The 26,417-nt window shown below is 47.1% G+C and overlaps 1 protein-coding gene across 5 annotated transcripts in view; it reads left to right on the top strand.

The window, feature by feature from the left end:
- The first annotated feature begins 19,979 nt into the window (after positions 1 to 19,979).
- IQSEC3 (IQ motif and Sec7 domain ArfGEF 3) overlaps positions 19,980 to 26,417 on the top strand; it is an 88,806-nt gene continuing 82,368 nt past the window's right edge. For all 5 annotated transcript variants that reach the window (XM_025283019.3, XM_025283018.3, XM_025283020.3 and 2 more), the window contains exon 1: positions 19,980 to 20,597. In XM_025283019.3, coding sequence (XP_025138804.2) covers positions 20,080 to 20,597 — 518 coding nt within the window. In that variant the 5' untranslated portion in view covers positions 19,980 to 20,079. The remainder of the gene's footprint in view (positions 20,598 to 26,417) is intronic.

Raw genomic sequence — 26,417 nt, 5'->3', positions numbered from 1 at the left:
CACCCTTTTGTTTTTAATTGAGCTATAATCCACATACCATAAAGATTTCCTTTTTAAAGTATACAATTCAATGATTTTTAGTATAGTCATAAAGTCAGCAACCATCCTCAACAATCTCAAAATATTTTCATCACACCAAAAAGACATCCCATACCCACCAGTAGTCATCCTCATCCTTCCCTCCTAGCCCCTGGAAACCAGGAACATGCTTTCTTTCTGTCTCTGGACATCTCATTGCAGTTCCTTCCTGCCTGGATACCTGCCCTTCACCAGCTGCGAGATGATAAACATGGGGACTTCCCTGGTGGTCTGGGGGCTAAGACTCAGAGCTCCCAATGCAGGAGGCCCCAGATTTGATCCCTGGTCAGGGAACTAGATCCTGCCTGCCGCAGCTAAGTCTCAGCGCAGCTAAATAAATAAGTATTTTTTAAAAAAGATAATGTGTGCGCTGTTTTAAGCTTTTTAGTTTATGGTTAAATTATTACATGCAACAGATAACTAATACAGATTTCAGTAATGAAAATGGGGCACTGCTTTAACAAATCCATAAAAATGTGGAGTGCAGAGGGCAGAGGCTGGAAGAGTCCTGAGGAGCCTGACAGACAGCACCTTGGATCCTCGAAGAGCCTGTCGGAACTGCAGGCTTCCAGCCCTTGCCAGACAGGCCTCAAGGGAAGTGAGGGTTTTACTATGAGCAGATGGAAGAAGGAGACCCTTGGGGAACAGCAGCAAAGAGCTAAGAAAAGCTGTCTCCTTGCAGGGACTTGGAAAACGGAAAGGGTAAGTGATACACTGGTTAACAGAGTGGAGGGGAACGAGGGCTGCAGGTTGCTTCCTGTTTTTTCCTACTAAAATGTGAGAGGAGAGAGATTAATGGAAGAGAAGCTGTTTTTTTTTTTAATTTATTTTTTTATATTTTTTGGCCATGCCACATGGCTTACGGGATCTTAGTTTCCCAACTAGGAATTGAACCCAAGCCTTCGGTAGTAAGAGCATGAAGCCTTAACCACTGGACCACCAGGAGATTCCCAAGCAGAAGCTGGTTTAAAAAGCCATGGAAAGAGAAGTCGGACTTGAGGATTTTGAGAATTTTCAGCCTCCCCACATGGCACAAGATGCGAACGTGAAGAAACGACCTCCAGGAAGATGGAATAGAGCAGAGCTGTCTAGAGGAAAAGCAGAAAGTGTACAATTTTTCCTTAAAACCTCACAAAGGACTTCCTTGGTGGCACAGTGGATAAGAATCCACCTGCCAATGTGGGGGACACCAGTTCGATCCCCGGTCCAGGAAGATTCCACAGGCTGAGGAGCAACTAAGCCCATGTGCCTCAACTACTGAGCCAGCACTCTAGGGGCCATGTGCCCCAACTACTGAAGCCAGCACGCCCTAGAGCTGGGGCTCCACAAGAGAAGCCACCGCAATGAGAAGCCCACGCCCTGCAAGGAAGAGTAGCTCCTGCCTCATTGCAACCAGAGAAAGCCAGCGCAGCAACAAAGACCCACCACAGTCAAAAAGAAATACATAAAATAATTAAGAAAAAAAAACCCTCATGGAGCTCAAAGCATCTCAGCAGCTTGAATCACGCAAAGGGCTGCTTTGAGAGACTGGGGGTGTGCCTCCCAGAACCAGAACCCCTTAGTCCAAACACAGGGCTTTGAGGCAGCCAGAGGGGGTCAGCCCTTGGTGACCTCAGCTGGGGCTGAAGGGAGGGAGGGCTCATCTCACAAAGATCTGGGGTATGGCTTTCGACAGGCAGGGTGAACCCTGTTGAAATCCAGGGAAGACACACGCAGTATGTTTTTTTTAAGTCTTTGTTGAATTTGTTAACAATATTGTTTCTCTTTTATAATTTCTTTTATTGATCAGGAGGCATGTGGGACCTTGGCTCCCAGACAAGGGATTGAACTCACATCTCCTGCATTAGAAGGCGAAGTCCCAACCCCTGGACCACTAGGGAAGTCCCAGACATACGCCGTCTTGACAAAAGCTTATTCAGCAAAAGCACTTCCTGACTGGACCGTCAGGGCAATGAGAATGCAAAATGGAAGGAGGCTGTAAGATCTCCCAAATTCTACTGGCAGGAAAAAGCTGAAAGAACTACTCAGTTGCCTTTCAGTGGAAAGATGAGCCCAAGGGCAGAACGTCGAGCCAACAGACGAAGAGTCAAGGAGTCGTTCTCAGGTCTTGAAATGTAGGCAGGGAACATGCAACGTGGGCCCAGCGGATTCCAGAGTCACCGTGAACCAGCAATTCCTTTGTGCTTCCTGTTGCCCCTTTTGAGCTGTTGCCCTGCCATTGCATCTCGTGTGTGTGTGTGTGGGTAACAGGTGTCTTTACTTTTACAGATCAGCTAAGAGGAGCACCTCAAACCAGCTCACCGACACCTGCACCTCAAAGAATATGAGTTAGGGGCCTCCTCCTTGCTTGGTGACTGGGCTCAGCATGGGCCCAGGCCTGGTTGATGGCTCTGGGTTCAAGCCCCAACTTTCCTCCCTAGTGCTGTGCGATCTTGGGGAAGGCACTCCACGTCTCTGAGCCTCGTTTTTCTCACATGCAAGATGTAGGGACACGTGTTAACTGTTAGTGAAATTATTAGTCACCTACTCCACCGTTCTCTTTTCTTCTCTATCCTTTTCACTCAGTGAATCTTATCTATACTCATGGCTTCAGTTTTTAAATTGTGGGTTGTTTTTTTTTTTAAGGTTTAAGTTACAGGCACTAAAATTCACACATTTCCACGTACAGTTCTGAGAGTCTTGACACACACACAGCTGTGTAACCACCGCCACAATCATAGTACACAGAACAGCCCCATTATCCCCCCCAAACCCGTGCCCCCATCCCCACCCCTTTGCAGTCAATTCACGCCCCTCTCTGCTCCAGGCAGTCACTGATCTGATTCCTATCAGTAAAGATTAGTTTTGCCTGTTCTAGCATGTCATGTAAATTGAATTAGGCATATGTACTCTTTTATATCTGATTTTTTTCCCTAAGCATACTATTTTTGAGGTTCATCCATATTGTTCCATGTAGCCGTAGTCTGTTTTTTTTTGTTGACACGTAGTATTCCAGCGGGTGCATACCCACAGTTTGTTCATCTGTTCACAAGTGAAGTACATTTGGTTTGTTTCATTTTGGGGTTGTTACGAATAATGCTGCGGTGAACATTATTTGCAAGTCTTTGTGCGGCTGTCTATTCCAGCCTCTCACATGGCTGTAGTTTCTGTAGCTGAGAACTCCAAACCTCACTTCTGGGCTCTAAATGAAGATGCCAATGCCATTCTCAATACTCTGTCAGGATGCTCCAAAGGAAACTTAACTGAACATAAAGGAAAACTCATGAACTTCTCTCTCACCCTTCCTCCACTCTCCAAACTTGGCCTCTATCACTGATACATGTCTCGTAAATGACCTCACCACCCACACAGTGGCTAGGAGCAGAGCTTAGGGGTCATTCCTGATGTCCATTCTCCTCTCTGCTTGCCCCCTCCATTCACTCCATCACATGCATCCTCCTCCTTGCCTCTTAAAGCCATTCAACCCTCTCTCCCCACTGCAGCCTAAGACACCATCGTGTCTCACCTGGATCATTGCAGTAGCCTCCTTTCTAACTAGTCTTGCTCCTTTCAGGCTGTTCTAACATTTGTTGATGAAAAGCCAATTAATTACCAAGTTAAGAAGAAAAAAAAAAGGTAATTTTATTTGAGTCAAACTGAGAATTATAATCAAGGAAGCAGGTTATCAGAAAGCTCCAAGAACTGTTCTGCTGTTAGAAGCAGTCATACACGTTTTTGAGACAAACGATTGTACATCAAAATGACATACTGATGTTTTACATAAAACTCACCAAGGATGCATAGTCCAATACATACAAAGAGGGGGTCAGCTCTGCATGACCCGCTGCAGAGCTGGGACAGAATGCTCTTCTTTTAAGAAGTTACATTGCTAGCATCAGAAGAAAGAAAAAAAAATGATCTTCACAGCTAAGAAGGCACTCCCTTGTTTTCAAGGTTCTGGTTAATGGGAAATGTACGTGACGGGGGAGGCTCAAAATCACAGAGAGAACTTTATGTTTAATTTTTTCTTGCCCTGCCTTAAAATATAAATTTGATTTCATTACATTGTAACCAAGAAGGAACTTATCATTTTTAAAAAAAAAAACGCAGATTTGACCTCATTACTCTCTTACTTAGATTCTTTGTGTGTCTGCATGTACCAGGAATCCTATTTAGATTCTTCCATTTGTTTATGTGTTTTAATTTTTATTTCTTGGCCATGCCACACAGCAGGCAAGATCTTAGTTCCCTGGCCAGGGATAGAACCCACACCCACTGGGATAGAAGCACACTCTTAACCACCGGACCGCCAGGGAAGTCTGCTATTCAGATTCTTTAATGGCTTTCCATAACTCCTAGGATAAAGATCAATTCCTTGATGGGACTTATAAGACTGGGCCATGTCCAGTCAAGTGGCCTTCTTTTCCTGGGATGCCAGCCTCTGGCCTGCCTCTGGGCCTTTGCACACACTGTCCCCTCTATCTGGACCACTTATTCCTTTTCTTTACTTCATGAACACCTGCTTATGCCTCACATCTCTGTTCAAACATCACTTCCTCTGACCCCAAGGCTAGTTTAGGTCCTGCTACTATGTGCCCTGAGGTAACCTTCTGATTTTTTTTACTTAGCACTGATCAGCTTGTATGCATGTGTGCTAAGTTACTTCAGTTGTGTCTGACTCTTTGAGACCCTATGGACTGTAGCCCACCAGCCTCCTCTGTCCATGGGATTCTCCAGGCAAGAAAACTGGAGTGGGTTGCCATGCCCTCCTGCAGTGGATCTTCCCAAACCAGGGATCGAACCTGCGTCTCTTGTGTCTCCTGCACTGGCAGGCAGGTTCTTTACCACGAGAGCCACCTGGGAAGTCCACTGATCAGCTTATAATGATGTATTTCTAGGATCATTCATTTCACCTGTGTTTCTCTCACTAGACTAGTAGGCTCTATGAGGGCAGGGACTGTGTTTGGTTGATCCTGGATCCCTGGTACCTCATCCCTAGGGCTACTATGTAACGTGTGGGCCCCACACAAAATGAAAAGGCAGTACCCTGTTCAAAAACCAGGGGAAAATGCCATTAGAGACAGTCAAACAGACAGCTTTTCCTTTTCTTCTGTGTTTTCTGCCTTGACTTGTCACAGCATTTAAAGAAGACTGGAGGGTGGACACTTCCCTGGTGGTCCCGTGGTTAAGACCTCACCTTCCAAAGCATGGGGTGCAGGTTCAGTCCCTGGTTGGGCTGCTAAGACCCCTACATGGCTCACAGCCAAAAAACCAAAACATAAAACATAAGCAATACTGTAACAAATTCAATAAAGACTTTAAAAATGGTCCATATCAAAAATAATGTTTTGGCCTATAGTTAATTTACAATGTTGTATTTGCTTCTGGTGTATAGCAAAGTGATTCAGTTTTATATATATTTATATATATATATTTTATATATATATAAATGGAAAAGAATCAAAAAGAATACATCTATATTTAAGAATGAATACATATTCTTAAAAAGAATATCTATCTATATAAACTCTTTTAAGATTTCTTTCCATTACAGTTTATTAAAAATTTTTTATTGATGTATAGTTTGTCATAGTATTTTTATTTGCTCTTTAATGCCATCCTAAGCTAAGAGGTTAAAAAAATAAATTTAAATGATCATCACGAAATTTCATTCATCTTTATGTCGTACCATGAAAATTTAAAATGGAAATCTGAGCATTTGACTCCTATGTGGAATCACCAAAATCACACAGTTGACAGCTGGTTCACGTGGACGAGTTTCACTCTTCTGGGAGCAGTGGACATGCTGCATAAACCTGGATGTTTCTCTCTCTACATTTGCAGCTCCACCCCCACACTCTGCCTCGGGTCACTGATGACTCAGGCAGGGCTGTGAGGACAAGGAGCTGGCGGCTGCTCTGTCTTTTCCTTTCCTTCCACATCACCATTTTCAGCATCACTGCTGGTTAATAAGGATGTAACATCAGTAGGAAAGGACGTGATGGGGTTCCTCGGTTATTTGCGTTTCTTCGAATGTCACTGCCTTCTCTCCATGCACAGAGCAAGTTCTGGGTTGGATGTACAGTGTCCTCCCCTGGCCTCTGAGTGACCCACCTACCAGTCGGGGACCCCACGCCCCTCCCTGTGCTGACGTGAGTCTCCCTACGCTGTCCCCGCATGTGCGTCCCTTGGAGTTCTCTGCTCACGGGGTGTCAAGAAGGCTGCACAGGAGTAGGGTGACGGGACAGGACACAACTGCTGTGTGCGGCCTCTCCTGTGCCGGACTTCCCTACAACCTCACAAAACTGCCCTGTCGAGATAAAATGAGTAACTATTTCAAGGTTCTGACAGCAGCCCATTGAATCAAATGTGGGTTTTTCTGAGCATGAGACTCTGTATGACTGCAAAGGTCACACGCTTATGAAGGTGGCCCTTCCAAACTTATATAATAGTTGCTCGAAAACTGTGTTAAACGAATGAGTGAGGGTTGTCACTTGATGTAAGAGACACAGTTCATTTGGTTTTGATTAAATACTAAAGGCCTCTCTGCTCTGTCACCTTGGAGACGCAACATAAACATCAGAGGGGCACCCCTGCCTGGAACTGCTTGTTTGTGGACACACGTCCTCTCCTGTTCCGGAGTGAGAGAGGAGGGGAGAGGGGTCGGAGAAAGCCTGGTCTCTGGCTTCCTCTGCCAATTAATCACTGCACCTTGTAAATACAGAATGTGACAGCTTGTAGCCTAAGCCCTTAAGACCAGGCCTAAGTGTGAATTAAGCTTCACAGCTCATCACCTTCATTCACCTCCTCCCCACCTTTCAGCCTCCATCGTTACTTCAAGAGGCCTGAAGTTGCTACTTCGTCAGCCGAAGACCTCTGGGACCCACCCTAGGGTGAATGGGGGGCAGCACAGCTCAGCCAAGGTCAGACCTGCTGGCTGCTGGGTGAGGCTGAATCCTTGTCTGTGGCCTTGCCTCGGGTCCACAGCTTGGCACATGCAGAGAGACCTCTAAGAATTGCAAAGTCCAGGAGGCAGGAGACCTCAGCTCAAAATCTGGGTTTATTCTACAGCACTCCATTGTGTGACCCTCTAGAGGTCTCTATCAAATGAGAAAATGAGCTAGATAAATTGTCTACAAGCAGTGTTCCCAGAATCTTCAACGTTTCAAGAATTACACTGGTTGGAGGAAGGTAGAGCCTCTCCAACTTCAGCCCTTAGCAATCATCTTCATTTTTGCCATCACCATCACCATTGCCATCACCACCATCATCATCAGCACCATCATCAGCACCACCCTCATCATCATCACCATCATCACCATCACCACCACCACCATCATCATCATCACCACCATGATCTCCACCATCATCACCATCATGGCAGACACTCACTACGCTGCTGCTGCTGCTGCTAAGTCGCTTCAGTCGTGTCCAACTCTGTGCGACCCTATAGACGGCATCCCACCAGGCTCTGCCGTCCCTGGGATTCTCCAGGCAAGAACATTGGAGTGGGGTCCATTTCCTTCTCCAATGCATGAAAGTGAAAAGTGAAAGTGAAGTCGCTCAGTTGTGCCCGACTCTTAGCGATCCCATGGACTGGAGCCCACCAGGCTCCTCTGTCCATGGGATTTTCCAGGCAAGAGTACGGGAGTGGAGTGCCATTGCCTTCTCCGCTCACTACGCTAGGGGTTATCTTAAGGCTCTAGATGCAATAACTCATTTAGTTGTCACAATATTCCTATAAGATGGGTTTTAGCCATCACACTCATTTGCAGATGAGGAAACTGAGGAGCTGAGAGGTTAAGTGACTTGCTCCAGGCCAGTAACTAGTAAACAACAGAGCAAGGACTTGAACCTTGTAGTCGGGCTCTGTAGTACTCCTACATAACCACACCGCTCCCATTTTATCCAAGTACCTGCCTCTCCATTCATCCATCCAAGTTCCACCTAAGAGTCTATTTGATAGAAAAGGATTCTTCTGAAAAAATTATTAAAAATGATAAAAAGGTGAAAACTGCTAAATATTGTCATTCAAACTGGAGAAGCCCTAGGGGGTGAGGTGCTACGATTGCTTCCCACTTCTTGGGTCATTCTCAGGGCAGTGTCAGTGGGTGGGGTGGGGGGTGGTGGTGAAGAAGATTTGGCAGCAATCAGAAAAGGAGAATATTTTAAAACAATTTGTCAAACGTGACACCCACAGCTTCCGTAGAGACGATGCTGTATGAAAAAGCTCAGGCAGTTTGCAGGTCGTTTACTCCCTCCTCCCCTTCTCTCATCTCCTCCTCTTCCTGGGAAGGCAGAGCTCCAAGATATTGGCTGGTATAATGAGACTTCAGAGGGCTGAATGTGACCCATGGGAGAAAGGTTAAGGAAGGCAGATCACAGCTCAACATCAGAAGAATCTTCCTAGGATTTCCCTGGTGGTCCAGTGGCTAAGACTCTGCACTCCCAACACAGGGGGCCCGGCTTCAATCCCTGGTTAGGGGACTAGATCCCAATGCTGCAGCTAAGAGTCTGCATGCTACAGTGAAGACTGAAGATCCCCCGTGCTGCAACTAAGACCGGGCACAGCCACACAAACAAACATTTGTAGAAAGGAAGAATCTTCCTAGCCATGTTGCCATTCTGGTGTTAGACAACCATGTTGTGGTGCAGAGACTTGTCCGTCCTGGGAAATTTGGGGCAGAGCCTGGTGATCAGGGATGACATGGTGGGGTGCTTGGGCTTGAAGGGGGAGGGTGTCCTTGGGTACGTGAGCTCCCAGAGCCTTCTTTCTCCTGGGTCTAGTGAGTCCACCTCCACCTTGACTCCACTCGGGACTTCTGAGGTCCGGAGGAGAGAAGATCTTGCCCCCAGCCCATGGGCTTCTCAGGGTCAGAGAGAAAGGGTCAGAACCAGTAGCCAGAGTTCTCAGAGCTGTGGCTCCAGCTAGAAGCTTCTCAAATGTTCTCAGTGACACCCCACTGCATGCCCACCCCCGTCAAAGCCGGAAGATAATTCTCTCTGTGCCTTCTCACTACAGGGCTTTCTGACACATCTCTGAGAGTCTGTCATGGAACCTTCTGACCTCCACATTCAAGGTGGGCCATGTGTTGGGGCTGCAGATGAGGGCACAGAGGTGGAGGGGCATTTCCACCTTCAGCTGGGCCCTCAGGTCCTGCTTGGACCTGGACTTCCTCCTCGAACAACATGTTCACCACTTACTGTTTATGAAGGACATCCATGGGTGGGATCTCAGGCAGCGCTGCTACTCACCCCTCCACGGACAGGGTTGGGGGCATGTGGCAAGAAAGTGACTCGCCAGGTGCCAGACCCCAGGGAATCCTTCACTGCTCCTGCTCCTTAACGAGGCAGCATTTCCCCTATGGCAGGTGTCGTGGAACCACACGGCTTTCTGGAACATCTCTAAGAGCCTGACTTGGAGGAACCACAGCACACGCCTGAGACCCAGGTACAAGTGAAGAATGCAGACTCAGAGAAGGTGACTGATTCCCCCAAGGTCGCCTGGGTGGAAGAGGCAGAGTGAGGGCTCAAACCCATGTCTGCCTTTTTCAGAACTCATATTTTTTTTTCATCCCTAAATCCAGAGACATCCCAAGGAAACGGCGTCTTAGGAGGAGGGATGTGGAGCTCTGTTCAGGCCAGAAAGCTTGGGATGCCTTTGGAATGGCCCAGAAGGACTGGGCTGATCCACTGGGGGTGATGAGGCTGACTAGAGCTCCTACAGCCCAAATCCTGACTGCAGGATGGCCTCGGAGATTCCCTCTGGGCTCAGGCCATGAACTGCATCCCATCCACTGACATTCACTATGCGAGACCCGGAAACACCACCTCCTGGGCTGCACTTGAAAGAAGCCCCGAGTGAGGAAACCCAGGGCAGCCTGGCCTGAGCGGGCCTGGGGCGCCGTCATCTGCCAGCCTTGGGAATGCTCCGTTATTCCCGTGTGCCCCGCACCCTTTGCTGTAAAATGGGGTTAATACGAATACTCCACGGACTTTTCTGTGAGGATGGAACGAGCCTGTGTATCTGTCAAAGTACTCTGCTCATGGTATGGCATTGCTTTATTTATTATGGTATACATACAAGCTTTATTAAAGTAAAACTGATCTTACTGGGCATATGCCCTGCGCCAGACATGGTTCTGAGTACGCTGACACTTCATCTCATTTAAACACACATACAAGAATAAGATTGGGGCTTCCCAGGTGGCGCTAGTAGTAAAGAACCCGCTTGCCTATGCAGGAGATAAAAGAGACTTGGGTTCAATCCCTGGGTGGAGAAGATCCCCTGGAGAAGGGAATGGCAGCCCACTCCAGTATTCTTGCCTGGAAAATCCCATGGATGGAAGAGCCTGGCGGGCTACAGACCGTAGGGTAGGAAAGAGTCAGACAGGACTAAAGTGACTTAGCGTGCACACACAAGTATAGGGTCCCTGCTGACCACCCCTCAAAGTATTCTTTCCACAACCTGTCAGGGTGTCTGAATACGTAGCACAGAGGAAAAGGAGCAGGGGCTTAGAACAGGAGACCTGGCTTCCAGACCTACTTCTGCCATTGTTGGCTGTGTAACTTCAGAAAAGCTACTTGCCCTCTCTGAGCCTCATTTGCCACATCTGAAAAATGTCCATGTCTGGCTTACCATTCCTGAGAATCAAATAAAATGAATATGTGTGATCGCACATATCACGCACTGTTTATTTATCCTTACAATACCCTTACATCTTATGATGGGGATTCAGTTATGATTCCCACTTTATAGTTAAGAAAACCCAGGCCCAGACAGTGAAAGACAAATGCTGGCTAGGATTATCAACACTGTTATTAAATAACAATAAGGCAAACGCCAGTGAAAACAGACCCAAAAGGTCACGGGGAGAGGCCATGCTTGCTTTACTTTCCTGTAGGCTGATAGCTCGATTTCTTCCCATTCCTGGCAACAGCGCATAAGAAGCACGTGTGCGCCCGAGTTCTGGTCTGCATGGAATCCAGAGGCAGAGGGTTGAACAAAGAGCTCCTGAGTGCCCTCGCTAGTGGTCTGGCATCCCCTGAATCTTGTGGGTAGGAGCAAACGCAGCCATTGTTTCCTCCCCACCCCTACCTGCCCCTCTGGCAGGCTGTCCAGTCAGAGCCAGGTGTGAAATCTGTGTGGGTCTTCTGCGCTGAAGTGAAGACCCCCTGCTCCTCACCCTGTGGACAGAGGTGGCAGTGCCTTCGGTCCTTGTCAGGTCATTGAGGGATAAGAAAGGCACAAATTCATATCCTGGGCCAGAAAAACTGAATCACCCACTGTTCACTGGGCATCAAAGCCCTTGTCAGTATCCTTCGGGCTGCCATCAGGCTACCCTTGAATTCTAATCTTACCAGCACACACGTCATAGCTAAGAGACAGGTCCTAGAATCCCACCTCCTACAGGAAGTCTTCCTGAACTGATCTCAATGTTGAAACATTTTATTGTAGATTATGCATTGCATATGTGTAGAAACGTACACACACACACAATTTAACCTGGTGTCCTACCTGTCTTTTTTTTTTTTTTTAGCAGTTTTAAGTAGCAAGAGTTAATCAAGCAAAGCAAAAGTCCACTCCCCAAAAATGAGAGTGGGCTGTCCAGAAACCAGAAGCAGCCCTGTAACTGGGTGCGTGTGTGCGCTCAGCTGCGTCTGACTCTTTGTGACCCCATGGACTGTAGCCCACCAGGCTCCCCTGTCCATGGGATTTCCCAGGCAGGAATACTGGAGTATTCCTACCATGTCATTTTAAAAGAGAGAGCTCTGAGGCTTAAGGAGGTAAGTGCCCTTTTCTATGGCTGGATTCTTCCCTATAACTACCCATAATTGCTCACTGGTGTCTCTCTCACTCCTCCCAACCATTTTCAAGACTTCCTCGGGCCTCAACATGCGTGTCCTGAAAAAGGAACGGTAATCCCTGCCTGCCTTTCCCAGCGGGAGGATGGGAGGATGAAATGATAACAAACACGAAGGTGAAGGTGTCCTGTGAACCGGAGAGGCATTCCTTTTGTCGCTTGCTAGCCCAGGAGCTCTCCACATTAAGGTGCATCAGAATCCCCTGGGGTGCTTGTTAAAAATGTACTTCTTGGCTCCCGGCCACAAAAAACTGGCCAGAAGCCAAGAACTATGACTGCATTTGTCCTCCTTCTATCAACGGCTAGAAAATTGTTACATTCCAGTATACACGTGAATTTGAAAACCAATTTTCAGACATTGGAAAAGCAGCAGCACAGGGCGATGGTTCCTAAGAAAAGGAATGCAAACTAGGTGAGCCCCGATCTCCCTGGCTTGTGGCCTCGGGAGGAACTTTCAAGATTGCAATGCAGAGTGGGAGGGAGGCTCAAGAGGGAGGGGATATGTGTATACATACAGCTGCTTCGCGCTGTTGTACAGCAGAAACTAGCACATTGTAAAGCAAGTACATTCCAATTAAAAAAAAATTTTTATGCACCCCCATGTTCATTGCAGGATTATTCACAATAGTCCAGATATGGAAACAACTTAACTGCCTGTGAACAGATGAATAAAGAAGATGTGAGATATATGTATATATATGAATATTACTCACCTGTAAAAAAGAATGAAAGCTTGCCATTTGTGACAACATGAATGGATTTTGAGTGCATTATGCTAAGTTAAATGAATCAGAAAGACAAAACCAAATACTGCATGATCTAACTTAAAAAAACACACACACACACAAAACCTCATAGGTATAGACAGGTGGTTGCCAGAGATGGGAAATTGTGGACAGAACTACAAACTTTCGGTTACAAGATAAGTCTTGGCAATGTAATGTATAGCATGGCAACTACAGCTAAACAAAAAGTAAAAAAAAAAAAAAAGATTGCCATGCGGGGAGCAGAGCATGATTGTCTCTGAGCTGAGGACTTAGACACTTAGGGAGGCTGAGGTGGCTGGAATTTACTGAGCAGAGTCAGAGAAGGAGTTATATGAAGAAAGAGCTCCAGGAATCCACAGAGAACCCTTCTTGGGTCTGATGCTAAACACTGAATGCACACGAATATGGTAAACTCTGTAAGACTCAATAAATAATGACTGGGATAGGGTGGGTGGTTAAGCTGAACCATTCGCAGGGCTCACACAGGCTGGAAGAGATTAGAGTTCTCACCAGTCACACTGAAGAGACCCTGATGGCATTTGATCAGAGGACAGAATGATCACACCATGGCAACAGGGATAAATTAGCCCAAGAGTTGCCCTAAAAAAAAAGCTTACAAACTAGTCTTGAAAGGATCAAGTGGATCCACAGATAATTTAATGACTTATAAAAGCAGAGCCCAACACTCTTCAAAGGAAAACAACAAAATTCTGCACTCAACAGAGTCACGTTCAAAATGCCCAGCATATTCTACAGTGGAAATTAATACAACACTTGCAAAGCAATTATACTCCAATAAAAGAAAAAGAAAAAAAAATTAAAAGTCCAGTATAGAATAAACATTTACTAGATATCTGAGGAAGCAGGAAAATGAGACCCAAATTAGGAGAAAACCATAAACATAATGAGGTGAGAAATGAAAGATATAAAAAAATAACTAAGTGGAACTCCTAGAGGTGAACCCATCCTCACAAAGCTCAGAGGGAAAAAAAGATTGAGGGTTAAAAAAAAAAAAAAAGAATAGAGAACTTGGTGACCCATGAAATAATATCAATCAGTTTGAGCAGTTTCTGTTGCTTTATCTTTTAGTTTTACTGATTTTTAAAATTCTGCAGTGTTTATCTGCTTTAATCCCACCCAGTAAAACTTTCCTTTTAGATACTGTATTTTCAACACTAAATGTTATCTAAAAGAAAAAACACTTTAAATGTAAAGACACAGATAGATTTAAAGGATGGGAGGAAATGTAACTTGCTGTATTAGTTTTCTGTGTCTGCCATAACAAATGATCACAAACGGAGTGGCTTAAGCCATTCAAATGTATTATCTTACGGTTCTGTTAGAAATTCAACATGGGTCTCACTGGGCTAAAACCAAAGCTTCAGCATGGCTGCGTTCCTTTCTGAAAGCTTTAGGGTAGAATCAGTTACCGTGCCTTTTCTAGAGACCACACACACTCCTGGGCTCATGGCCTCTTCTTCCATCTTCTTTTTTCTGGCCACACCTTGCAGCTTGTGGCATCTTAGTTCCCTGACCACAGACTGAACCCCGGGCCCCAGCAGTGGAAGCCAGAGTCCTAACCACTGGACCACCAAGGAATTCTTTCTTCCTGTCTTCAAAGCAAATAAAGTAGGTCTAGTCCTTCTCAAGTTACACTACTCTGACCGTTCTTCTGTAGTCATGTCTCCATGTGCCCACAGCCAGAGGAAGTTCTCCGCCTTTAAGGAACCATGTGGTTAGACTGAACACACCTGGATGACACCTCCATGACATTCTTCCCATCTCAAGGTCATAATTTTAATGGCACCTGTAAAGTCTCTTTTGCCATGTAAGGTAACATATTCACAGGTTCTCAGGGTGGGATATGGACATTTCGGGAGCTATTATTCTGCCTACCACACATGCAAACATTAATGGTGAAAAAGCTGGAGAGGCTATCAGGCACTTGCATGTAAAATATTAGTCAAAACTAACTGCAGGGAATTTCCTGGAGGTCAGTGGTTGGGACTTTGCCTTCCAATGCAGGAGTGTGGGTCAATCCCTGGTCAGGGGGCTAAGATCCCACATGCCTTATGGCCAAAAAAAGCAGAACATACAACAGAAGCAATTTTTGTCATATATTCAATAAAGACTTTAAAAAAAATGCTCCACATTAAAAAATATATATTAACAAGAAAAACAGACTGTAGATTGGACCATATAAAGTCCCAAAAGTTTCAATAAATGTAAGAAGATTGAACTCATATGTTCTCTGACCACAAAAATTAATATATATTAACAAGAAAAACAGACTGTAGATTGGACCATATAAAGTCCCAAAAGTTTCAATAAATGTAAGAAGATTGAACTCATATGTTCTCTGACCACAAAAATTAAATTCCTTTGTGGTCAGAGAACATATGAGTTCAATCTTCTTACATTTATTGAAACTTTTGGGACTTTATATGGTCCAATCTACAGTCTGTTTTTCTTGTTAATAATAATGGAAAGATTTAGAAGTAACAGGGAAATTGCAAAATATTTTGCTCTGAGTGAAAATGAAAACAAAATTTGTGGGATACAGTAAAAAGAGTGCTTTATAAAACTTTAAAAACAGCAAAAATTTAGAGCTTTAAGTGCTTATATGAAAAAAGAAGAAAGGTCCAACAGTCATCAACCTAAGCTTTCACCTTAAGAATCTAGTAAAAGAAAAGCAAGAGGAAACACTGCTGCTGCTGCAAAGTCATTTCAGTAGTGTCCGACTCTGTGCTACCCCAGAGACGGCAGCCCACCAGGCTCCCCCGTCCCTGGGATTCTCCAGGCAAGAACGCTGGAGTGGGTTGCCATTTCCTTCTCCAATGTGTGAAAGTGAAAAGTGAAAGTGAAGTCGCTCAGTCGTGTCCGACTCTTAGCAACCCCATAGACTGCAGCCTACCAGGCTCCTCTGTCCATGGGATTTTCCAGGCAAGAGTACTGGAGTGGGGTGCCATTGCCTTCTCCAACAGATATTTACTATCTGGCCCTTTACAGAAAATCTCCCAACTCCTGCTCCAGCTTGTATCAAAATATTTATTTTCCAGAGCAATATGCTTTAGTACAGGAAACACAAGTAGGTAGAAAAAGAAAAACTGAAAATAAGAGAAGAGGGCTTCCTTGTTGGTCCAGTGGTTGGGAATCTGTCTTGCAATGTAGGAGACAGGGTTTGATCCCTAGGCCGGGAAGATCCCCTGCAGAAGGAAATGGCAATGCACTCCAGTATTCTTACCTGGGAAATCCTATGGACAGAGAAGCCTGGCGGGCTACAGTTCGTGGGGTCACAAAGAGTCGGATATGACTGAGCACACACACATTCAGGCTTCTTTCATTCCTTGCCCTCTGGCTACCACAGAGCAATTGCCTCACCATGACCTCTGCTTCTGTTGTCACATTTCCTCTCTGACATTCTCACCTCCCTCTTACAAAGACTCTTGTGATTCAAGATTCTTAATTTTATCACATATTTAATGTGGCTTTTGCCATATAAGTTAATACATTCACAGGTTTTGGTGATTAAGACTAAGACATCTTTGGGAGGTCATTCTGCCTACAAGAGAAGCAAATTACCAAAATGGATACCCAAAGAAATAGAATGTTGGAATAGCCCCATGTGTACTAAAGAACTTGAATTCCTCCCACAGGGGCTTCCCTGGTGTTCCAGTGGTTAAGAATCTGCCTTGCAATGTAAGGGACATGGGTTCAATCCCTCATCCGAGGGGATCCCACATGCTGCGGGGCAACTGATCCCACAAGCCACAACCAATGAGCCTGGGCTCTAGAGCCTGAGAGCCGCAACTACTGAAGCCTATGTGCCTTAGAGCCTATGCTCTAAGAGAAGCAACAAGAGAAGCCCGGGCAACGAGAAGCCTTTGCACTGCAACTAGCGAAAGCCTGTGCACAGCAACAAAGACCCAGTGCAACCAAAAAAGGCTAAAAATACCAAGTGATAGCAAGGATGTGAAACATCTGAACCTCTCACCTACTGCTGATGAGAATAAGAAACAGTACAACCACTTTGGAAAACAGTTTGACAGTTTCTTATTGTTAAATATTTGTGTGTGTGTATGTATGTATGTATGTATATATATATATATATATATATATATATATATATATATATATGACTTGGCAATTCCAATTCTAGATTTTTCTTTCTTATATGACCAACCTAGATAGCATATTGAAAAGCAGAGACATTACTTTGCCAACAAAGGTCCGTTTAGTCAAGGCTATGGTTTTTCCAGTGGTCATATATGGATGTGAGAGTTGGACTGTGAAGAAAGCTGACTGCCGAAGAATTGATGCTTTTGAACTGTGGTATTGGAGAAGACTCTTGAGAGTCTCTTGGACTGCACAGAGATCCAAGGAGTCCATTCTAAAGGAGATCAGCCCTGGGTGTTCTTTGGAAGAAATGATGCTAAAGCTGAAACTCCAATACTTTGGTCACCTTATGCGAAGATTTGACTCATTGGAAAAGACTCTGATGCTGGGAGGGACTGGGGGCAGGAGGAAAAGGGGACGACAGAGGATGAGATGGCTGGATGGCATCACTGACTCGATGGACATGAGTTTGAGTGAACTCCGGGAGTTGGTGATGGACAAGGAGGCCTGGTGTGCTGTGATTCATGGGGTCGCAAAGAGTCATTCACAACTGAGCAACTGAACTGAACTGAACTGAAGACACATGTAGCATAAAATATGAAACATATGAAAACATGTCTGCATAAATTACTGTCCATTAATGATCACAACAGCTTTATTTAAGATAATCAAAAGCAAGAAACAACCAAATGTCCATCCATTAATAAGCGAGTAGATAAATTATAGTGTATCCATATCATAGAAGACTACTCAGAAATAAAAGGGAACAAAATATTGATACCTATAACAGATGAACCTCAAAAGAATGATGCTGTGCAAACAGAAAAGACAAAAGAATATATTCTCTGTGATTGCCATTTATGTGAAATTCTAGAATAGGCAAAACTAATCTCTCTTGACAGAAAGCAGATCAGTGGTTGATTGGGGATGAGGATGACAGCAATTGACTGCAAAGGGGCATGAGGTAATAACCCCATTTTTTGCAGTGATGGAAATTTTGATTACACAGTATAAATTTTTGTCAAAATTCATTGAACTGTGCATACAAAGTGGGTGCATACTATTACATGTGAGTTGTAACTCAATAATTTTTTTTTTAATCAAAGGAAAAAAGTTAAAAGATAAAAACATTTGGGCTCCACTCCAAGTGATTCCAACACAGCAGAACTAATAGGGGCCCCCATAGATAATTATGCTGCAGACTATTTCACTTATAGACATAGTATTGGTGTCTAGGAACAGCCAACTCTTGTTTTGACAACAAATCAACTAGGCAAGCAGAGAAAATTCAGAAGAAAAGCATTTGCATTGTGTGCACTCTCATCCCACCTTCTAATCTCCATTCTTCAGTGGAAATACTGGTCACCCTCCTGGGTGCTCTGCTCTCACAACTGCTGGCTCAGCTGTGGATAAGCTTTCTGCACTTATTCTTTACAAAAGGAAGTCTGCTAGGAAAATAAATGGGAAGAAAGCAAAATAAAAACCCAAGTGCAGAGAAACCAATATATTTGCAGAGCACAGATCCTCCCAAGGTCATCTAAGTCTGGCACCAGATGGGTGTGGCTGACCCAGCTCACTGGATACCTGGTATCAACAGATATACCCACCCTGGGGCAGCAGCAGGTAGACAGGGAGGCTGGTGGGCCACCTGTGTGGAAAATGCAACAGTCCAACAAATATGCTAAGAGCACTCCTAGCCCAGAGGAAAGGGTCATTTCCTGCCAAACTGGATTGAACAGAGGTGCTGTATTTCCATTCCTTAGTCTTTTCTTGCTGCCTGACATATCTTCCCGACCTTCCCCTGTTCTGTCTATTTGATGACACACTTCCCATCCTTCAGGGCCCAGCTTGAATAACACCTCCTCCTTATCAGATCACCATAGTTAAACACAATTTCTCACTCCCCCGAACTCCTATGGCACTTGGCTTAAAGGTCTCTTACAGAAACTTTGATTTATATTCTAGTTGTTCATGTGCATGCCATATCTACTCTACTAGGTTGCAATCCTCTTGAATACAGAAATGATAACTTGTGATCTACGCTACAGCTAGCCTGTATAGTTCCTAGTATGTTACTTAGCACTTAGTGTGTGTTTTATGTAAATTTATTGTAGAAATTATTGAGTGATTCAGTCCACGCTGATTCCTGTCTCTGAGCTTTTGCTAATGCTGTTTTCCCTTTCTGGAAAATCTTTCCCACTTCAAGTGTTATTTCCCCCAAGGAGCATTCTCAAATCCCCAAGCCATTGGGCTCCTAGAGCACTCGGGGCAATCTCCATCTTATCACTTACAACCGCCACTGAATATTGAAATGAAATGTTTATTACCTGTTTCACCTACTTAATCATAAGCTTCAAGAAGCCAAAGATTCCATCCTAGTCACCCTTATCTTACCACGACCCAGCACAGTGTTCCGTGCAGTATGCATTTCATAGATGTTTTTCCAAACAGAATGATCTCTTTAAGAAGCTTCTGGAAGCTCTTTAGTCCATGACACAGAGGGTCCGGTTTATTTAGTTCATGTTCCTATTAGAATGGCTAAAACTGTCCTGAGGTCTCATTCCCAGAGAAAATCAAGCATAAACAAACAGCCTTCCCCGCCTAAGTTTCCCCTTGGCTGAAGAAGTAGGACCAGATGTTGTCTGGGGTCTCTCAGTGTCCCATGACCCTCCTGTTCCGGGGGATTCCCCCAGCAGAATACAAGATTGCCGAGTACGCAAGAGGCAAGGGTGGCCTCTGCTCGGAAGGTCTTTAAAATGGACCCTCACCCCCTGGGATGACTGGACACAGGAAAAAGAACGAGTGACCTGTCAGACTTCCTCTTTTTCGTACATTTCTGTCTCTTTTCGCCATCCTCTCCCTTTCTGCTTCCTCTTTCCTTATCTGCTTCTGTTCTCCTCCCGGTCCCACCTCACTTCCACCTCGCCGGCTATGCCTTCTTGCCAGATTCATGTCATCCATCCCGGGCCCCTCCGTTTATCCTGAACCTCTACCCGCTCTCTCATTCGCCTCTCTCCGCCCCTGACAGCCCTGCAGGAAGCCAAGACTCCTCACGAAGCCTGGAGGGGGTGGGAGGGGGAGGATGGGAGGGGGAAGGTGGGCCCGGGCGCCGCGGTCCCGCCCCCCGTGCGTGTGTGAATGTCGGTGTGGCGGTGACGCGGCGCCGGCGGCGGGAGGGAGGCGAGCGGACCGCCGGGGCTGCTGGGCTCGTGCGCGCCCTCGCGCTCCCCGCCGCCCGCCGAGGCGCAGGCAGGGCGCAGGCGGCGGCGGGCGGCATGGAGAGCCTGCTGGAGAACCCGGTGCGCGCCGTGCTCTACCTCAAGGAGCTCACGGCCATCGTGCAGAACCAGCAGAGCCTCATCCACACCCAGCGCCAGCGCATCGACGAGCTGGAGCGGCGGCTGGACGAGCTAAGCGCCGAGAACCGCAGCCTGTGGGAGCACCAGCAGCTGCTGCAAGCCCAGCCTCCGCCCGGGCTCGTGCCCCCGTCGCCGGCCACCGCCGGGGCCCAGGAGCAGCTCCAGGACCACGGACAGCTGCCGCCCGCCGCGCCACAGCCCGCGCCCGAGCAGCCCCCGCTTCAGCACCACGGACAGCTCCTGGCTCAGCCCCAGCCGGGCCCCAGCGGCAGGGCTCACGCGCCCCAGTCGCCCCACCAGCACCCGGTGGCGCCCGGGGCCGTGGCCGACAAGGAGAAGGAGCGTCCCCCAAGTTGTTGCGCTGCTGCTGGAACCCTCCTTCAGCACAAATCCCCCGCCGCCCTCGGCAAGGGCGTCCTGAGCAGGAGACCCGAGTGAGTGGGGAAGAAGGCATGGGAACCGTTGTGGGAGGGAGGGAAGCTAACGGACGTGAGTGGGGGACGAGGGGGTAATCAGATGCACCCGAGTCTGGAGGACTAGGGCAGTGTGAAGTGGAGGGGTGAGAAGATGCTTAGGGGCAGAAGTATGTCAAGGAGATTTGGGGGGAAGGAGGGAACGACATCAGTGTTCGAGGGGGTCTGGGGGATGTTGGAGCAAAAGGGGTCAGAGGAGGAAAGACATGGGGGTTAAGTGATCAGGGTTATTGAAAACTGGCAGATTTCAAAGGGGACAAGACTGGGGGCGAAGTTAGGGAGGAAGATTAAACTGAAGAAAGGAGAACAGTTGAAGAATCTTTTTAAGTTAGGGAAAATCTGGATGGGAGTTTGGGTAGTAAAATTATTTGAATGGAGAGGGAGATATGAAAAAAAGACATGTTAAGAGCTTTAAAAAGGGCAGGGTCCAGGAAGAGTAGAACTGGGGTCTGAGGGGATTTGAGAGGCAGAACATAAGGCTGAGAGGCAGGATGATGTGAGAAGGAAGGGGGGCTGGATACAGAGGAAGAGGAGGGTGGGAGAAAGCATCTCCCAGGGGAACAAGCTAGCTCTTTAACCGATGGAGTGGGAGTCAAAAGCCAGGAGTGGCTTGTTTGGGGAAGCTTACTCTGCTCTGACCTGAGTGGACCCTCTTTCTTCTGAATCCCCACAAATCTAGAGGGGTGCCAGGTAACAACCCATCAAGCCTACAGAGAATCCCTTTATAGTGTCAGGTCTGTCTGGTTACAGCTCTACCCTCCGACTCAAGGAGGATTTCTATGCAAGGTGTTAGCAATCGTGGAAAGGGAATAATGATGAGACAGTTGGCAAACGGAGTTGGCATTTGGATGTAATTCCTGTTATGGCTGGTGACTGCAAATCTTGTTTCCCCTTGGTTATTTGGTGATAAGTGGAATCTCATGTTAGGTCCAGAGAGAAATATGCTTATTAGCTCCTAATGAGAAACTCTAAAACTTCAAGCTCTTTTTCTTTACATCCAACGTCCATGAACTAGGGATATGGGAAGAAGAGAAGAAGACTGGAATATTCTCTCCTCTGTGTTGGGAAGGCTGTGACCATGTCAGCTTCCTTTCTCTGAGGAGACAGGTGATGGAAGAACAGCTCATGGGAAATCAGAAGCTAGTCAGCACCTGACCCTGACAATGGGGATGGTAAGGAAGTTGGGGGTGGGAAAGGAGGAGAACCAAGAGTCATCTTCAGCAGCCTTGGCATCCTTTAATCTACAGATACTTGTGAAGATTTGATGTAGGCTCATTTTCTCCTCAGATCTACTGCAGAGTTAGACAAGCTGGGTCAGGACACATGGTAGATGTGACCAAAATCTTGGGCTCTTAAGAGGGGAAGATCCAGGATGATTCCACAGCGTTTGATTCAAACCCCAAGAAGATGCGGCTTTTTTCCTAAGCTCCCTCAATGGTCCATTGCTCTCCCTTCAGTGTCACGGTTTTCTTTCCTTATTTGGCAGAAAAAGCAGAAACGCAGTTTTCCCTTACTGCCCATGGCTCAGCAAAAGGTGAAAAAAAAAAATCTAAAACCAAAAAAAAATCCAAAATACCATGTGTTTCCCCCCACCCCAAATAGGGGGTGAATTATTCTATTCCATTTCCTAGGGCAGCCACAGTTCCCAGGGAATCATGGTTCCTCTCTTCACACTCCTTGGTGTCCTCCTCCTTTTCCACCACATTCCCACTTTCTCTGCATCCCTTCGGGGACTGTGTGGGCAAGAAGGGTGGAGGAAAGCTCATTTCTCCTGAATAAGGACTTTGCTGTGGCCCCCAAAGCAGCTTAAAGAGCCCAAACTCTCCAGCCCAGGGGCTCTTGCTGGGAACCCAGGGGCTTTAGGTATCATCTGGATTCCTATCCAGCCTCACATGTCACAACTGGAGAGAAACCATCATGTCCTCATCTTCCCCTCTCCCTTGTCCTGCTTTTCCTTCCCAATGGAGCAGGACAAAAATAAGTAATTAAAATGGTGGAAGAGAGTGGAAGTTGTTGGAAATCTTTCAGGAAGTTGTGCCAGGTACCAAGAGGTTAACACTGCCAGCAACCCCTTCCTTTCTTCAGATCTGCCAGCTCACCCCACCCTGCTCCTCAAGCCTAGACACCCAGAGACTTAGAGAGCTCAGAAACAAATGCCTCACCTCCTCCCTCAGCTCCCTCCCCGCTTGGATGGGAAATCTTGGGCATCCAGGCAGACTAATGCCTTTTGGATCCCCGTGTCTCCCCACTTTTTTGCTTAACTTCAGCCCAAGTTTCCCCCGTAGAACCTCAGGAAGGAATCATCTTTGCTGACTACAAGTTTGGCCCCATCCTGCTCTCCACCCATGACACCCGTTTTGCATGTCTGTCCTTTCCTACCCAACCTCTCAGTGCTGTTGGGTTAGATATGGGCAGCACTCCATGGACTGGATGAGATTGGGGGAGAGAGAGCCGAGCCAGCAGCCCTTTTCCTGGGGCCTCTCCTGGGAATCTCCCTGCTGAATCAGTTCCCTACTGGGCATGCTGACGTAGGAAGAAGAGCCGGCAGAGGGGTCTCTCCTTCATAATTTTGCTGAAATCCTTTTTCGTTTCTTCCTTCCCCTTTTCTGGCCTTAGTAGGGTGAGAATGCAGCCCTGGTGAAGTTGCTGAGGCAGGGGTGAGGGTTACCAGGCACTGTGAGGCTTGTGATCTCACCACACAGCTTATCTCTTATCCCCAGAACTCATCTTCCTCCCCGAATCCAGGAAAGGAGGGAGCCCTGGGGATCCTGGGGCTGAGAAATAATAGATCGTTTAATTGTCATCAGATCTCCATTAATATGCCACCCAGCCTCTCCCTCCTCCAGCTAAGGGAGCTGCGAAGCTGGTGGCCTTGGAGGTCAGGTCAAGGAAGCAACAATGTGGGAATGGGTGAGTGTAAAGACATTTGGAAGAATGACACCCAAGGGGTTAACATTCTTTCTCTGCTGCTTCCTGGCTCTTGCTAAGCTCCAGCCCCCACTGCTTTTGCCTCTTAATGAAAGCAGCAATCTAGCTTCCTCCTCTTTATTTTTTCAATCAAGGCTCACAGCCTCTACAGAATTGATTATCCCTTTCCTGGCTGGAGCCAGAGCTTCAGCCTGACCCAGCAAAGTCCCTTCCTCGCCATGGAAGCATATGACCCAGCCTGAAGCTCCAGGCTTCAGTGTGGCCACAGCTTCTCTGCTTGAGCACGTGTCCATCTGTCCACCCAGCCCTGTGTTTAGAGCCAGTGGATCCCAGGGCTTGCCCAAGTCCTCACGTCCATGGGCAGAGGATTACTGGAGGCAGGCTAAGATTCTCTCATTATAATTCAAATTCAGCTCCTACCCTGGAGCTCCCCATCTCCATGGGGCCATGAACTCTGAATGTCTTGGGAGCTCCTGTCCTCTCCTCTTCCTCCTTTGTCTTTTTTATATGTTCTGTCTTCCCCCTTTCATCCCTCCCCTCAAACACACCCCCTCCCCATATTTTCTTCCTTCCATCCTTTGCTTCCATGTAAGCTGTGTAGAGAAGTCTCCTCCTCTCTGCTCCCATCCTAAGCATAAACTAAATCTTGGGCCATCTGAGCACCATGGTCTTGTGCTCCCCAGAGTCAGGGGATGGCAGGAAGACTACTGGAAGTGACTTCTAGCCTGTTGTCTGAGACCCTGATTGGAGCAGGCATCTGTGCTCCTACTGAATCAAGGTTGTCTGCCTGGAGGTGGCAGATCTCCAAAACGAGCCCCTCATGGGAGCTCTTAAGAGTGTGTGAAGGTCTGTCAGTCAACTCTATTGTATCCATTCAAAATCCTGCACTCTCTGCTGCGAAAAGACAGAAAAGACACAGACCATCTGTGCTCAATGCACTCAAGACACGGGTTTACAAACGTCTTGGTAAGTGTTAAGCGGACTGCAGGTTCCCAGAGCCTGCCTCTATCAGAACAGAATGGGGTAAAAAGGAGAGCATACATAGCATATCCACAGCCCAGAGAGGTTTCCGAGGTTGCTGCCAAGGGTTTACGTGAGGAACAGGGAGAGGCAGGGACAGCTGTCGGGGGACAGAGCTGGGAGGAGTCGATCCAAGGAAATGTCTGTGATGCACGCACTTACCATTCCCCACTCTGACCTACAGCCCCTCCCCCATCACCCCACCCCCCACCCCCCAAGGCTAAACCCATCAACGTAGGAAGAACTCAGTACTGGTCCTTTCTTCCCAGTGGCCAAAACCCCTGCTAGCTGAGGAAGTCACACTACGCTCTTGTTCCCCAGCCTCCCTGTCCTCCTCTGGCCCATCTCAATAAGGAGGGGACAACACCAGGCTGGCCAGCTGGAAAAGGGGCCTAAGTGAAGGCTCGCTGAGAGGAGGAGGGCTTGGGCGTCTTCTGCCCACCCAGAAGCTGGCACGGGCAGACACTGGTGGCGCTCTGCCGTCCCCTGCCGCTCTGAGGGCCCAGGCCACTGCTCCTTCCTCACGCTCAGCCCAAAACAACAGGACTCCAGAGAAAAGTCACCTGCGTGCCTGCTCCAATGCCACCTCCTTCCTTCCCCAGCCCTTCTTGGAACCACACGGCCAACAGCAGAGGCCCTCTCAAGGCCATCCTGGCACATCTTCCTCTTGGCCCGAAATCCAGTGAGAGGAGCAGCAGTTGGTCCTGCTGATTCAGCAAATATCTATGTGGCCCGAGTTTCAGAGGTCACTTGTGAAAAAAGGCAGATGGGTCAGGTCTGGGGGGTGGGTGACATGAAAAATCAGGGAAAGCCAGACAATCAGCTGGACCGCGGTCTGGAAAGAGGCCTGGATCTTGGACTTAAACCCCACATAAGGAATTTTAGACACAGACGGCCCTGTTGCAGACCCTAAACGTTTTCCACTGGGGCCTGCAAGAACTCTCAGAGGACCCAGGGTGGCAGCGGCTTAGCAAGGGGTATCTTAGGAACAGGTCCTGGGGATGCGCTCCTTGCACCTGGCAGACCCCCAAACACAAGGCCATGTGGTGGGACTTCTGAGGCTGGGGCCGCCGCAGCATCTTCCTCCTCTGCTTCGTGAGAAGCATGAAGTGTGGGTTCCCACACAAGTTGCAAAGGGCTTCTTGTGTTCACACAGGAATGGAGGGTCCTGTCCACTTCAGGCAGCAAGGGCATTAACACTCGAGTAGGAGGAGGAGTAGCGGGAGGGAGAAACTAGGTTATTCAGGCCAAAAGGAACTTAAGGAAACCACGTTGCTATTGTTCAGTCGCTCAGTCGTGTCTCTTTGCGACCCTATGGACTGTAGCCTGCCAGGCTCCTCTGTCCAGGGGATTCTGCAGGCAAGAATACTGGACTGGGTTGCCATTTCCTCCTTCAGGGGATCTTCCCAACCCAGGGATCGAACCTGCGTCTCCTGTGTTGGCAGGTGGATTTTTTTACCGCTGAGCCACCTGGGAGTTTTCAAGATCCAGGTGGTTCAGAACCTGGGCTTTGCAGGCAGGCATACCGGGTATGAATCCTGCTCCACCAGCTACCAGCTGGAATGCCTTACATTTATTTTTTCAACTGTTATTGGAGGATAGTTGCTCTACAATGTTGTGTTAGTTTCTGCTGTACAGCAAAGTGAATCAGCTACATGTATACATATATCCCCTTTTCTGGGTTCCCATTTAGGTGACGAGAGCACTGAGTAGAGTTCCCTTATACCTTTTTTGAGCCTTGTTTTTTTTTTATGAAATAAGGAATAATATCTACTTTAAAGGGTTGTAAAAAATTTTAAATTAGATTATATATATTTTAAGCTGTTCTGGGCA

The sequence above is a fragment of the Bubalus bubalis genome, chromosome 4, assembly GCF_019923935.1.
Source record: "Bubalus bubalis isolate 160015118507 breed Murrah chromosome 4, NDDB_SH_1, whole genome shotgun sequence".
In the NCBI taxonomy this organism is placed as follows: Eukaryota; Metazoa; Chordata; class Mammalia; order Artiodactyla; family Bovidae; genus Bubalus; species Bubalus bubalis.
This window is presented reverse-complemented; position numbering and strand designations above follow the sequence as displayed.